Raw genomic sequence first — 15,733 nt, 5'->3', positions numbered from 1 at the left:
CTTACTTATTTTGTTTTTATATGACGTCATAGTAAAGTTGAAGCTGATTGGTTTCGTTGTAGTTGTGCGTGATTCAAGACCGAATTGAAAACAAAAGTACGTGCATGTAAAATTGTTGGTAAGTCAGGCAGTAATAGTAGTTCAACATAGTTTTTTATTGTAAATTTAAACCTTAACTTGACGGCCCACGTTTAGAGGAATATAGAGTAGGTATCTTAACTCTGAGGCAAAATGAAAGTCGTAGAGACTACGGTCAAGTTTCAAGTTTGTTGAAGATCGTGTGAATTTATAATCATTTTTGTGCTGAAACTGTGAGTAATTTATTACTTTATTCATTAATATTTAGTGGGAAATGAGACATTAGCTTATTTTCAAGGCCTATATCTAAGGTAAATAAACCTATTTTGAAGGAAAGTGAATAGAATAACAGGCTTGAAAGAGCCCTTGCCAGGTGATTGTATTTACTTCTTAATTTACGTGAATTCAGTGACTGATTTGGGAACGTGTTCTACTTATCTTGAATTTAGATAAAGAACATTCCCTTTCACTGTCGTTCACTGATTAGGGTCGAAAAGTTTGAATGGGTGTTCCTTGTGCTGGGAAAATGGGGTGCCTCGTATTCCTGGAGCAGTTTATATCTCGCAGTTACAGGAGAAGGGTCTGTTGGGTTTGTCACAGAGGATTAGGTACCACATAGCATGTCTGTTTGGGTGTGACACCCCTTTCTCCTGTGAGGAATGAGAGGTCCCATTTATTATCTCCCGTCCTAGTAGGGGTTGGTGCCAAGTCATTGATATTCACTGTTGGTGCACTTACTTAGTTTACTTAGTGAAGTTCCAAGGTCAATCCTCACAGCCTTAGTGGACTACCGCTGCTGCAGTCCTGTTGTCCCTCCTCGCAAGGGCTAGTTGGTCTGGTATTGAGTTTGGAGAACTGTCAGGCAGATGTTGCATTGCTGTTGATTATTCATCATAGGACATCCTTCTACCTGAAAAGCAGCAACCACGGTTCCACTGTCCCCTCCATCTTGGATGGATCTTGTTCCAAAATTACAATGCACACATCCTGTCATGTATGTTACTTAGAATTTTTGTGGTGGGAGGTAGTGGTTTCTCATTCACTTTCCTATTGTTAATGCTGGCTGTAGACATGGGAAAAAACAAGACTTGAAAGTTAGGCATATCTTTACCATATTTTTATATCACATCATAAACAAATGTGCCTAAGGAGGCTTAGTTATGTTACAATTGTGGGAACTGGTTACACCTGTAGTACACTAGTGTCATCCTTGCAAGATTCACACAATTAGATGGTGGACTTGCACATATTTGCTACAGAGAGGGCATAATCCTTATTGTACACAAGTATAAGTATGTACTGTGTACTACATGCAGACTGTGAATCATTGCATCACCTCCAGTTTTCAGCAACTTTGCACTTGTATTGCAGAAGCCAGCTAGCTTTCCACACATCGACTTAATCACAGCCTTTTATCTCTGTCAGAGATGGTGGAGATTTACTGTTGGTGGATTAGCAACCGTCACCTGAACACCATCAAGTGGAAGCTGTCCACTTGAAAGGTCATCCATGAGCAACTGCTCAGAGTACTCAAGAAAGGGGCTACACCCCTCCACACCTGACATTAGGTACCCATCAGCTATTTGGATTGCACCTCTGGGTCACAGATTTGGAGTGGAATTTCTTCTGGGTTTGGCAAACAGGCCTGAGGTTATTTGCATTAAGATGGCCCTTGATATCCTCAGCAATTCCCCTGACAAACCTCTTCTTATTCATCCTCATGAAAGCTCTAGATTGCCATTTCTGAGTCCAATATTGGTCCAGTTTCCAAGTCATTTTGGTAGCACAGCCCACATCTATACTTTCCGGTGTTATGTGGTGAGACCACTCCTTGACCGTGGACATTCTCAAGTGCACTTGGATGCATATCATCACCACACATGCTACCAATCTCTTCTCTTTTACTCTCCTCTGCACCATATCTACACACATTTAGTGGCCAAATTATTAAGGTTCTGGTTGTAGTCCCCCCGGATCCTGTTATGCCTTGCCATTTTGTAGGAGTATCCCTGGTCCCCCTGTCCATGTCACTTAGTCACCTTCTGCAACTTGCAAGGGGTGATAATAGCAGCATTCTTCTCTTCCCAACTTTAACCCTTCCAACACCACTGCAGGGGATCAAAGAATGAAGAGATAGTCCTAGAAGGGGTAAATAATAAGTTCAAAGGGACTTCATGAAGGAGGGACTGCAGCAGTAAAGAGGCATTTCATTATTTTATTGTGAATAGATATTTTGCTCTGGAATAGATGAATATGTTGCTCTGCTCTGGAGAGATGAACTGAAAAATCCCCATATTGAGTTCGTCATGCAGTTAATATCTCAGTATGATACCTACATATACCAATGGCTTTTCCCCCTTACAAGGGAGGTAGCCAAAGTCAAAGGCATAAATCCACTTCACCTATTTCATCCCCACATACTCCACTCCCATTCTCTTCTTCCTAAAAATTACCTGAAACTGCCCAGGTGCAGTTATTACATAAAGACAGAACATGTCATTTTACATGGTATAGATTTATAGATTAAGCACTTTATTGTCAAACTTGATGACCATGGCTGGATACCTTGGTGCTATGGGTCTTCTGTAAGAGAGGATAAATGTTATAGATTAATTACTTGTGCTTGTCTTTACTTGCAGACACAGAGGCTTTTGTCAGTTCCCCAGAAGTACTGCATGAAGAAGCTGCACTCTTGGTGAGGAAGATGCCTCAGCATGTTTCTTCCTATGCTGCCTTGGAAGGGCAGTATGAGCTGCATGAAACTATTGGTTCTGGAGGTTTTGCCAAGGTCAAAGTGGCAACACACATTTTAACAGGAGAAAAAGTGGCTATTAAGATTATGGATAAACGACAACTTGGGGTAAGTTTGTAACATATTGTAATATTTTGCAGGATACTTTTGATCTTAAAGGGTGATGAAGTTTGGTTTACCAGTTTGTTTACAAAATTTTAGTTAAGAGTTTAGATTCTTTATATAGAGATAATTTTTCAACACTTTGAGAACTGCTTTGATGTTTAGGATCTGAAATGTTTGATCATAACTTGGGTTATTAGATGGAATAGATAGTATAAGTATATACATATATACCAAAGGCCTGAGGTTATTTGCATTGAGATGACCCTTGACATCCTCCCTTACAAGGGAGATAGCCAAAAAACAAAGGCATAAAAACTGCTCCCATCCATTCCATCCCTAACATACTTCACTCCCCTCCACCCTCTTCCCTCCCTCTTATTTTGACACCTCCTGGATGATGAGACATCCCTGCATCTTGCCCACTGCCCTGTGTCAGAAACAGTGCCACAAGACACGGCACATCCACAGCAAGGCCATTTAATTAAATTGGTGACCTCACCCTCTCCATCCACCTCATGCAGAAAAGGAGATGGGGAGAAATCCCATCAGGCTGTGTCAATTTATTTTTCACACATGGTTCCTCACCCCCATCCACTCCCTTTCATGCTTTCATGCATCACAGGATCATCCATACACAACCATTCCCCATTCACCCCATCTTCTGTCCTCTCCTGTCCTTCCTCAACAGCCATTCCCCTCTCCAAATGCCCCTTTTACCTCAGCCTAGGTCGCCCCCTCATGTTCACTCCCTCCTCCTCTGCCTTCCACACCTCTTTTACTAGTCTTTCTTCACTCATTTTTTCCAGGTGTCCAAACCATCCCAATCCTCTTTCATCAACCCTATCTCCGAACTCCCTTTCCACCCCCATTCTCCTCCTCACCTCCTCATTTCTCACTCTAATCAGCCTTGTAACCCCTATCATACTTTTCAGGCACCTCATCTCAAACACATTCAAACTCCTCTCGTCCTCTTTTATGTTCCATGTTTCTGCCCCGTACAGTGCTGTCAGCACAATCACTCCTTCATATAATTTCCTCTTAGCATCCATTCCCAAATGTCTATTTCTCATTACACTTTTTAATCCCCCAAGTCATTTATTTGCTTCTCTCAATCTACATTTTACCTCCACCTCCACTCCTCCTTTTCCCACCACATTTGCATCCAATTATCTAAAACTATCCACGTCCTCCAGTCTCTCTCTCTTAATACTCACTTCCAGTCTACTGCTATTTTCTCCCCATATACATCTCATCACCTTACTTTTACCCACATTTATCTTCAACTTCTTTCACACACCTTCCCAAACTGTCACTAACTTCCTCAATCCCTCTTCTAATTCTGCTACAAGTGCAGTGTTGTCACCAAACAACAACTGGCTTATCTCCCAGTTTTCTCCATTTTCTTTAACAAATCTCCAATTTCTGACTCATTACCCTTGCATCTACCTCTAACACCACCCCATCCAAGTATAAATTTAACAGCCAAGGCGAAACACATCCCTGATGAAGTCCCAACTTTACCTCAAACCACTCACTCTCTCCATTTTTAATCCTAACACTCTCTACTACTGTCATAAGAACTCTTGACGGCTCTTAACAGCTTTACCCCTATCCCATATATTTACAATACCTCCCTAGAGAAGAAAGCCTTCAGGCTGCATCAAAATATCATCCATACATAACCGTTCTCCACTGACACCTATCAAACTGCATTACCTGTTTCCTTGAGCCATCAATCATTTCTGGAATAAGTGGTCACTGTTCACTATTTGGCATTTGTGAAATATAAAGACATTTCGGTCACCTAATTTAATTTGTTGTAACTATATTTTGTTGAATAAAGGGTATATTCAATAGAGGGTTGAGTGTGTAGTCATTTGGAAAAAGTAGTAATAATTGTTGCCTTAGTTTTCACTAACTGGAATCCTGCAACTCCACATTGGCTGGCAATGGCCCTGAGGTCATCCCATAGATCCCTCTTGGAAGAGGCTTTGAACTGTTGTCTGTATTGCATTAATGTGGGTATTTTTTTCTTTGGCTTAAATTAGTCAAAGGAACCAGTTCTCAGATCTGCTTATGTGAAAATGTTGAACAAATACAGTTTAAAGTTGACATAAAGGTATAGAGTCCAGTCAGGAGATAATTGAGGAGCATCACTGCAGTTCGTGACTTAGCTTTGCAGTGTAGTCTCAGGAATATTGAAATTGAAAGGGTGAATGAGGTAAGTCTCTGACTTGTGATGTGAAAATTAACTCATAAGTTTTCACAATTTTCAGGAGGATCTTCCACGTATTTATTTAGAAATTGGTGCCATGAAGCAGCTCAGTCATCAACATATTTGCAAGTTGTACCAGGTGATAGAGACAGATACCAAGATATTCATGGTTCTGGAATACTGTCCTGGTGGAGAGCTTTTTGACTACATAGGTGAGCATTTTCTTCTTTTTCTTTTATTTCTATCCAGCTTACTGAGAACATGTGAGAAATGGAGGTGATCACATCTGTTTTTGTGGTGGATAATGATAACTGACCTCTTGTTGATCTTTCTTGTACTAGTAATTCTTTTCTGTCCACTTTCTCTAAACTTCTTTCCAGTTTAGATATCATTATCATGTCACTTGTTTATCTTCATTCCTTCAGTGGGAAGTCTCAGTTTCTTCAATCATTCCTCACATGTTTTAGTTGCCACCTTCTGTTTTCTTTCTATTTTTCTTATATCTTTCTTTTAAGTATGTATATATGGATTTATATGTATAAGTGAATGAGTAAAGAAAGATTAGTAAAAGAGGTGTGGAAGGCAGAGGTAGAAGGAGTGAACATGAGGGGGCAACCAAAGATGAGATGTATGGATGGGATAAAAGGGGCATTGGGAAAGAGGGGAATGTCTGTTGAGAAAGGACAGAAGATAGGGGTGAATGGAGAATAGTTGCGTATGGATGATGCTGTGAATCATGAAAGGGAGTGTGTAAAAAAATAAATTGACACGGCTCAAAGGGGTTTCTCCCCGTCTTCTCCATTTTTGCATGAGGGGATAGAGAGGGGGAGGTCACTGATTTAATGAAGTGGCCTTGCTGTAGATGTGCTGTCTTGTGACATTGCTTCAAACCCAGGGCAGTTGGCAAGATGCAGGGATGACCCATCACCCAGGAGGAGCCAAGATAAGAGGGAGGGAGGGGGATGAATGGGAGTGGAGTATGTTAGGGATGGAATGGGTGGGAGTGTTTTTTTATGCCTTTGTTTTTTGGCTACCTCCCATGTTAGGGGGAAAAAGCCTTTGGTATATGTTTGTATGTATATGTATCTTGTTTTATTTTATTAGATTATTATTATTTACTTTGTTACTTTTCAGTTGAGAGGGACAGATTAGAAGAGGATGAAGCCAGAATATTCTTCACTCAGATAGTGTCTGCTGTTGCTTATATTCATAACATGGGATATGCCCACAGAGATCTGAAACCAGTAAGTGGAATCTATATATCAAGGGCTTCTTCCCCGCTTATTAGGGAGGTAGTCATTCAAGGCACACATCCTTACTAGGGAGGTAGCCAAGTCAAAAGGCATATACCCACTCCCATCTACCCATTCCACTCCCATCCATCACCCATTCCACTCCCATCCACCACCCATTCCACTCCCATCCACCACCCATTCCTCTCCCATCCACCACCCATTCCACTCCCATCCACTACCCATTACACTCCCATCCATCACCCATTCTTCTCTCTCATCTTAACTCCTCATGGATGACAGTTCATCCCAGTATCCCACCCACTGCCCTGGGTCAGAAGTAATGCAGCAAGACACAGTACATCCACAGCAAGCCCACTTCACTTAATTGGCTACCCTCTCTCCATCCCCTTGTGCAGAAAAAGAGAAGGCAGGGAGAAATCCCTTCATGCCACATCAAAATAGCATTCGCACATAACCACTCCCAACCCCTCACTTCTTTGCATGACAATCATCTACACACTGCCATTCTCTACTCACCCCTATATCCTGCCCTCTCCCTTCCTTGCTAAACAGACAGTCCCCTCTTGTTCAACAACCCTTTCAACCCATCCATCCATCTCATCCTAGGTCATCGCCTTAAGTTCGCTCCCCCATCTCTGCCTTCCACACCTATTTTACTAATCTTTCTTTATTCATTCTTTCCATTTGTCCAAACCATCCCAATAATCTCCCATCAGCCCTATCTGACATCTCCTTTACCACCCCAGCTCTCCTCCTCGCCTCGTTTCCCACTCTATCCAACCTTGTAATCCCTGGCATACATCTCATACATTTCATCTCAAACTCGTTCAAACTTTTCCTCTCTGCCTCTCTTAAATTCCAAGTTTCTCCCCCATACAGTGCCTTTGGCACAATCACCCCTTCATCCATTCTCAAATCCTTATTACTCATGACACTTTATAATCCCCCAAGTCATTTACTTGCTTCTCTCCATCTACAATTTACCTCCACCTCCAGTCCTTTCTTTCCTACCACATGTGACCTCAAATACGTAAAGCTATTCACTTCCTCCTGCCTTTCCTTTCAGACTTCCAACTCGCTGCCAGAATATTAATTAGTTCATTTTATTATTTTTTATTTTTTATTTTCATGATTTTGATTTGTACATTTATCTGTGTATATACCACTAGGGTTTTTTATAAGTAGTTTTATTTATTACTAGGAAAATCTTCTCCTTGATGGTGATCAGCAGCTGAAACTCATAGATTTTGGCCTTTGTGCCAACCCTGCTGGAGGCATGGACCAGCATTTGGCAACTTGTTGTGGTTCACCAGCTTATGCTGCCCCAGAATTAGTCTCTGGGAAGCAGTACCTTGGTAAGTCTTCATTATTTTTGGGTTTATCCTTATGGTTGGGTAAACACAGTACTAGTTTTTCATCCAGTCAAGTATATTCTACCAGTTATTGCCACATCCCAAGAATATATACTGTATGCTTTGAACTCGCATGTATACATATATACCACAAGGCCCTTGCCCCCATGTTAGGAGGATAGAAAGATGATTACATTAGCTACCAGTAATGTTCATGAGGAGCTAAGAAAAAAAAGGAAATGAATAGGTGACAGATGTTATTGGAAGGGTGGGAGTAGGTGCATAAGAACATAAAAATGAAGGAGACTGCAAGAGACTATAAGGCCGACACTAGGCAGTTCCATGTCCATTTCCATCTGTCATCCCCATCCATAAAGTTGTCAAACTGTTTCTTAAAACAACTGATAGTTTCAGCACTCACTACATGGTTACCAAGTCTATTCCATTTGTTGACCACCCTATTAGTAAACCAGTTCTTTCCTATTTCCTTCTTAAATCAAATTTGTCCAGTTTAAATACATTACTGAGAGTCCTGCCATTGTCTTAATATGATGACCTTGACCAAAACTGTACCACATAGTTAAAGATGAGTCTAACTGACACTAGACAGAGTTTGATAATTACCTCTGTACTTCAATTTGTAACCATCCTAGCAATGAAACCTAATGCTCTGTTAGTTTTATTCCTGGGGCTGATGCACTGTTTCCTAGATTTAAGGTCGGGACTTGCTAGAACTCCCAAGTCTCTTACACTCAGTTTTCTCTAAAAACATGTTATCTAAGCTATATCTGTTTTTGGGGTTGTGTTGCCCTACATTTAACATGCTGCACTTTGAGATATAAGGGATAAGAAGCCTTTGGTAAGTAGATAGATAGAATGCTCAACTTTAACCTGATATAACCCAGAAAGAAGTTTGTATTACTCATTTCTGCTGGGAACCTTATTTGATATGTTGACCTGTGGTGCTCATAGAAATATTCCTATCCTACCTAGGGTCAGAAGCTGACATATGGAGCATGGGAGTGTTGCTGTATGCCCTCTTGTGTGGGTTTTTGCCATTTGATGATGAAAATCTTGGAGCTTTATATCGTAAAATTCAGGTAAGTTTTTACTTTTATCAAGGAATGATATTGAACTTCTTTATGGAATACGAAAAAAAGAAAGACTTGATGTAATTAACTTTCCATTTGCAGAGTATGTGAAAGAAATATAAATGTGGGCAAAAGTAAAATGATGATGTTGAATGATGGTGGGAGGGTGCATGTGAATTCAAAGGATAAGACATATGAAGAAGAGGAGAGTTTTAATTATATAAAGTTGCATGTGGTGGTGAATGGAGGAGAGGTAGCCAAAAAGGAAAAGGCATAAAATCATTCCCACCCATTCCATCCCTAAATACACTCCACACCCCCTCCACCCTCCCTCTTATCTTAGCACCTCCTGGATGACGGGTCATCCCTGCACCTTGTCCATTGCCCTGGGTCAGAAGCAGTGTTGCAAGACACAGCACATCCACAGCAAGGCCGCTTCATTAAATCGGCGACCCCCCTCTCCATCCCCCCATGTGTAAAAGGAGAAGACAGGGAGAAATCCCTTTGGGCTGCATCAAATTTTGCTCACACATCCCCCATCCCCCCGCGCACTCCACCTCATGCATCACAACATCATCCATGTACAACCATTCTCCATTCACCCGTCTTCTGTCCTCTCCCGTCCTTCCTCAACAGATATTTCCCTCTTCCCCAAAGCCCCCTTCACCCCATCCATCCACCTCATCCTAGGACGTCCCATCATGTTCACTCCCTCCACATCTGCCTTCCATATCTCTTTTACTAGTCTTTCTTTACTCATTCTTTCCATGTGTCCAAACCATCCTAATACTCTTTCATCAACCCTATCTCCCAACTCCCTTTCCACCCCTGTTCTCCTCCTCACTTCCTCATTTCTCACTCTAGCCTAGTAACCCCCATCATACTTCTCAGACACCTCATCTCAAACACATTCAAACTCCTTCTCTCTTCCTCTCTTATGTCCCATACACAACTCAGTAAAAGGTTCTGCAAATAGCTTGGTTTCTAAGGTGTATCACCATGATGAGGAGGCTAAGATTTTGGCTCTCTTGATTGACAGAATTTTATTTCACTTGCAGGAAGGGAGATATGACAAACCTGATTGGTTGAGTGAGGGTAGTCAAGATCTGATTAAAGCCATGTTACAAACTGATCCAAAACAGCGGATAATGGTCACACAGATGGTCCACCACCCTTGGCTCACCAATGGAGCTTCAGGACCCATTGACACCGTATCTAATTACAAGGTATGTAGTTAGTTATGCTTTTTCCTACATCCCCTTTACTGGGATAATGACAGCATGACTACATGCAGTTAATTTAATGACTGCATTGTAACATTTTTGTGTTGTTCACAAAGATGTCCCAATACAGACATTTGAGAATGGATACTAAATTGAGATTGTATGAAAGAGTGATTGTGCTGACAGCACTGTATGGGGTAGAAACATGGAACATAAGAGAGGAGTTTGAATGTATTTGAGATGAGGTGCCTGAGAAGCATGATAGGGGTTACTAGGCTGGATAGAGTGAGAAACTAGGAGATGAAGAGGAGAACACACGTGGAAAGGGAGTTGTGAGATAGGATTAATGAAAGAGTATTGGGATGGCTTGGTCACATGGGAAGAATGAGTAAAGAAAGATTAGTAAAAGGGGGGCAATGGGAAGGAGGGGAATGTCTGTTGAGGAAGGATGGGAGAAGACAGAAGATGGGGTGAATGGAGAATGGTTGTGTATGGATGATGCTGTGATGCATGAAAGGGAGTGGGTGGGGGATGAGGGGTGAGGGAGTATGTGTGAAAAATAATTTGACGTAGCCCGAAGGGATTTCTCCCTATATTCTCTTTTTCTGCACGAGGGGATGGATAAGGGGGGGTTGCCGATTATATGAAGCGGCCTTGATGTGGATGTGCTGTGTCTTGTGACACTGCTTCTGACCCAGGGCGGTGGGCGAGATGCAGGGATGACCCATCATCCAAGAGGAGCCAAGATGAGAGGGAGGGAGGGTTGGTGGATGGGAGTGGTGTATGTGGGGATGGAATGGGTGGAAGTGGATTTTATGCCTTTGTTTTTGGCTACCTCCCTTGTAAGGGGGAAATGGCCATTGGTATATGTATGTATATAACCTCTCCAATACAAGTTAAATACTTGCATGCTGCCTTATGTATGATCATTCGATGATGCATCACAATATGCATATTATGAAATATAAGGTTACATCTGTAATACTCACTCTTTCATCCTGAATGTTGATAACCACAGAAAATGTGATCAAGTCTGTTCACATAATATAGGGGCCACTCAGCTACAACCACAAAATAAATATAATCAGGACACCAATGACAGCATCCTTGTATATCCACTCGCACCTCATGATACAGATATTGGTGTCATTGTATGCTAAGGGTTATGAAAGGCAGAAAAGGGAAATTTAAATGCGTGATGAAGTGTTTTAGAAGTATGGTGGAGGTTACAAAGATGGATAGAGTCAAATGAGGAGATCAGGAGAGCGGGAGTAGAAAAGGAGCTGGCAGATAGGGCTGATGAAAGATAATGTGGATTGTTTGGGCAAATGGAAAAAAATGTTAATGGGGAAATATTAGCAAAAAGAGTGTTGAAAGTGGAGGTGGATGGAGTGAACCTGAGGGGATGACTGAGGATGAGATGAATGGATGGGGTGAAAGGGGCTTTGAACAAAAGGAGAATGTTTAAGCAGGGAACGTAGAAGGCAGGGGATAAGTGTGAGTAGAGAATGGTTGTGAATGAATGATAGTTTTGATGCAGACTAAAGGGATTTCTCCCCCATATTCTCTATTTTTTGCATGATGGGATGGAGAGAGAGGATCACTGTGTAAATGAAGCAGCTGGCTCTGCTGTGACTTGCTGTACTGCTTCTAACATTGGCACTGGGCAGGAGACAGGGTTGAACCCTCATCCATGAGTAGTTAAGATGAAAGGGAGACAAATGAGTGATGATGGGAGTGAAATGGGTGGGGATAGTTGCATGCCTTGAATGGCTACCTCTTATAAAGGGGGAAAAGGCTGGGGGGGGGCAGCATGTATGTGTGCATTTGTTTGTTTATTTACACTATGTTCTTGTGATGTTATTTCTATCCCATTCAACAGATGACTGGCGTTGATGAAGATGTAATCACAGAAATTGCAGTCCATCAGGGCAAATCACGGGTTGCTGTGCGTCAAGCATTGTGTAAATGGGGATATGATAGCTTGACAGCTGCATATTTCCTCCTATTAGCCAAAAAATTGAAGGGCAAGTCGTTCAGATTACTACCAAAGATCAAACAATTAGGTGATATACAGGTATGGTACAAGTTGAATTCCACCCATATCCGTCTCTCTCTCTCTCTCTCTCTATCTCTATCTCTATCTCTATATCTGTTTGTCTCTCTCTCACTTTCTCTTTGTCTCTTGTCTCTCTCTCTTCTCTTCTTCCTCTTCTCTCTCTCTTTCTTCCTCTTCTCTCTCTCTTTCTTCCTCTTCTCTCTCTCCTGTCTCCCTTCTCTCTCCCCCCTCTCCTGTCTCTTTCTCTTTCTGTGTTTCTTGTCTCTCTCCTCTCTCCTCTCCTCTCTATCCCCTCTCCTCTCCTCTCTATCCCCTCTCCTCTTTTTCTCCTTTTTTTCTTCTCTTTTTCTCTGTCTCCTCTTTCTATCTGTATCTATCTCTGTCTCTCTCCTGGCTCTTTTTCTATCTCTCCTGTTGCTCTCATGTCTTTCCTTTCCTCTCCTCTCTTTCTCATGCTCACTCTTCTTGTCTGACTTACATAAGTTTTTTTGGTTTAACTTTTTTTTTTTTCTCTCTTCTTCTTCTTCTAATTTGACGATGTATTGGGATGATGTTCCAGCCCCAACGAACCCCAGCTCGCTGTCTGATGGAACAGTTGAATAGAGAACAATCAGATACAACAACCAATTCCCTAGGTAATTCTCCAAGAGGTCTTCACACATCCTTAGAAGGAGGACTGGACGATATTGATCTTTTGTCAATTTGCAAAAGCTCTCCAATTGATAGTATTGTTGAAAAAGTTGTAGGTAAGTGAATGAAAATTTATTTTATATTTTATCCTTTCAGCAAGCTGTCGTGTTTCTAGATATTCTTTTTTGGCAGATGCTTGGTGATTTTACTGAACCGAGTGACTAGGAGGTGCTAAAATAAGAGGGAGGGTGGAGGGGTGTGGAGTGTATTCAGGGATGGAATGGGTGGAAATGATTTTATGCCTTTTCCTTTTTTGCTACCTCCCTTGTAAGGGGGAAAAAGCCTTGGTATATGTATGTATGTATGACTGACTAGGTCAGAAGGGTGGGAAAATGTGTTAAAACATACCATGTTTCAAATATCAGTCATATGAATACACCAAAAGGCCTTCTCCCCTTATAAGGGCAGTCATAAGTCAAAGTGCGCACCCTCCCCATACTCATCAAAATAATTTGTTGCCCCTTCCACTATACCACCTTGTGGATGAAAGGTTATCCCTGTCTCCCACCACACTTTGGGTCAAAGGCATTGCAGCAAGACAGTGTCTCCATAGCAGGGCCCAGCAGCCAGAGGTGGTTTAACCCCACCACTTCCTTATAGGGAATCTCCTCTTCATTCATTATAAAAATGATTGTGGAGTAGACAGTAACATCACCCCTTAAATGATTTGTTCCTTCATTCATTCATAGTATCTCCATTCATTCTTATCTTTTGCTCCATTTAAATCCAATATCTCTACCCTGTACAGTGTTGTAGCTATAATTACCCTTTCATATTGTCTTATCTTTTTGTCCATCCACAGATATCTGATTCTCATGACTTTTTTCATTCCCTCAAGATGTTCACATGCTTCCTTATCTTTACAGTTTACCTCCACCCCCACTCCTCCATTCCATCCTACATGTTCCCCTAACCACTTTAAATTATTTTCTTCAACTGGCCTCACTTCTTTTAGATTTCCTTCTGATTCATTACTACCCTCACCCTTTGTACATCTCGTAACCTTATTTTTTGTGGGATGGAAGGCAGAAAAAAAAAATCCGGATCCACAGGTGTCTGTAACCTAACCCTAGTGTGTATTGAGGGACAATTGTACAACATGGGTGCCAGTAGTAAGGCTTGATATATACAGATCTGTCAGGTTTACTTGATATGCTGTATGTATTTTATCTCCTTTTCAGGAAGCCCCTCCAAAGGTGAGAATACACTAACAACTCCAGAATTTGAACTCACACCTCTTGTGTCTCCTAAGAAAAAACGACCAATATCTATGAGAGATGAGGACAAAGAAAACACCTTCATTCAACCCCGTGTCCCCACCCCTGGTTACAAGTCACGTAAACGAGCCACGCCCACCACACCTCGTAAGTCTCGTAGGAACCCTTTTTCTGGCTGTTGGTATGAATTTGACACCTTGAATGATTTGAATAAAATTTCTTGGCAGCAGCCAGAAAAAATATATGGTTGATTGCTGCCATCTGCAGGTTAATCAAGGTAGGCTCTAACCTTTTAAGTGGTGGGGCTTTACCTAGTGTTAGTATTTCACTGGAAATAAACAACACTTTTGTGCTTAACTCAAAGAATATGATGATGCCTATGTAGGTGTCGTGAGTCATAAGTATACGAGGATGTTGGCATTGGCATCCTGATTGTATTTATTTTGTAGTTGTGGCTGAGTGACTCCTGTATTTATGGTAAAGTAGTACCAAGGATGAGGCTAAATACAAACACAGGGGCTCTGTGTCTCCTTTATTTGTATACTGTGATTGTGGTAGAGCAGGAGTGAACGTGCTATGTTTTTGGTGTGTGTCTCACGTCCCTGGTGCCACCGCATGGAATGAGGCACCTCCAATCCGAATGACCCACTGCTTGCTGGGTCGCTAGGGTGTCCCAGCCAATCATCTCCCAGAACACCAACCATGTGACCCAGCCTGCGTGTTGTGGGCAGAACCTGCATCGCTGGCACACGGCTAGGCACCACACGATCCATGGTGCCACTGAGGCCCGCTTGGGCGAAACACATGGCGGAAACAGGGACAAAGTGACTAAGTGTGTCAACTCACCACATATTCTGTGAACAGGCTTGATCGCATTTTCTGTGGTTATAAACATTCTGGGTGAAAAAGAACGAGTATAATGGCTGTAACTTTATATTTTATAACATGCATATTGTGATGCATCATCATACATCAGGTAGCCAATGTACGCATGAATATTTGACTCGTATTGAAGAGGTTAAGGGTAGTATTGCATGGAAGAAGGGGAGTCATAGAGGTGGTGATATTTGAAGAAAGTATCAGAATGGAGGCATAGTGATCAGTATTTCCTTTGTAGATTCGTCTCCAATTGTGACCTCTGCCACAAGTAGCTATGTTCCAACCTGTGTAGGCAGTGAGCAATCCTGTATTTGTTTTTGATATGGCGATTATATGTGCTGTTTTTCTAATTGTTGAAATTGTGTTGTATAACCAGGAGTGGTTAAAAATATCAGAGCCTTTAGTGCATTTGGGCTAAGATGTTTTAGATGGATGGTCTGGGGCTTCTGCATGAGTTTTTGCATTGATTTATTGCATTTTCTACATATTTCATCCAGGAGGAGCCAATATAAAAAGAAGGGAGGGGTGTGAATGGGAGTGGAGTATGTGGGGATGGAATGGATGTAGGTGGATTTTATGCCTTTGTTTTTTGGCTACCTCCCATGTAAGGGGGAACAAGCCATTGCTATATGTATATGTATGTATGTCTACATATTTGTAGTGGGAGGAAGGGAAAGACAAGATAGGGGTGAGTAGAGAATGGTTGTCTATGGATGATGCTGTGATGCATGGAAGGGAGTGGGTGGGAGATGGGGGAGGGAGTATATGTGAATGATATTATGACACAGCCTGAAGGAATTTCTCCCTGTCTTCTCT

The 15,733-nt window shown here is 41.8% G+C and overlaps 1 protein-coding gene across 5 annotated transcripts in view; it reads left to right on the top strand.

Moving 5' to 3' along the window:
* The window catches only part of LOC143025524 (maternal embryonic leucine zipper kinase-like), a 51,697-nt gene that overhangs the window by 607 nt on the left and 35,357 nt on the right, over nt 1-15,733 (top strand). Inside the window, exons 1-10 of one of the 5 annotated variants that reach the window (XM_076185318.1) lie at nt 32-96; nt 2,718-2,938; nt 5,212-5,362; nt 6,285-6,394; nt 7,608-7,761; nt 8,752-8,858; nt 9,908-10,075; nt 11,955-12,149; nt 12,691-12,877; nt 14,003-14,185. In XM_076185318.1, coding sequence (XP_076041433.1) covers nt 2,783-2,938; nt 5,212-5,362; nt 6,285-6,394; nt 7,608-7,761; nt 8,752-8,858; nt 9,908-10,075; nt 11,955-12,149; nt 12,691-12,877; nt 14,003-14,185 — 1,411 coding nt within the window. In that variant the 5' untranslated portion in view covers nt 32-96; nt 2,718-2,782. Of the gene's footprint in view, nt 1-31; nt 119-214; nt 312-1,625; nt 1,647-2,717; nt 2,939-5,211; nt 5,363-6,284; nt 6,395-7,607; nt 7,762-8,751; nt 8,859-9,907; nt 10,076-11,954; nt 12,150-12,690; nt 12,878-14,002; nt 14,186-15,733 lie in introns of those variants that run through there. The other 4 variants (XM_076185317.1, XM_076185319.1, XM_076185320.1 and 1 more) reach the window with 4 other exon arrangements.

The sequence above is a fragment of the Oratosquilla oratoria genome, chromosome 5, assembly GCF_046742065.1.
Source record: "Oratosquilla oratoria isolate Oo_2021 chromosome 5, ASM4674206v1, whole genome shotgun sequence".
In the NCBI taxonomy this organism is placed as follows: Eukaryota; Metazoa; Arthropoda; class Malacostraca; order Stomatopoda; family Squillidae; genus Oratosquilla; species Oratosquilla oratoria.
Note: the sequence above shows the minus strand (reverse complement) of the source record. Positions and strands in the feature narration are given on the sequence as shown.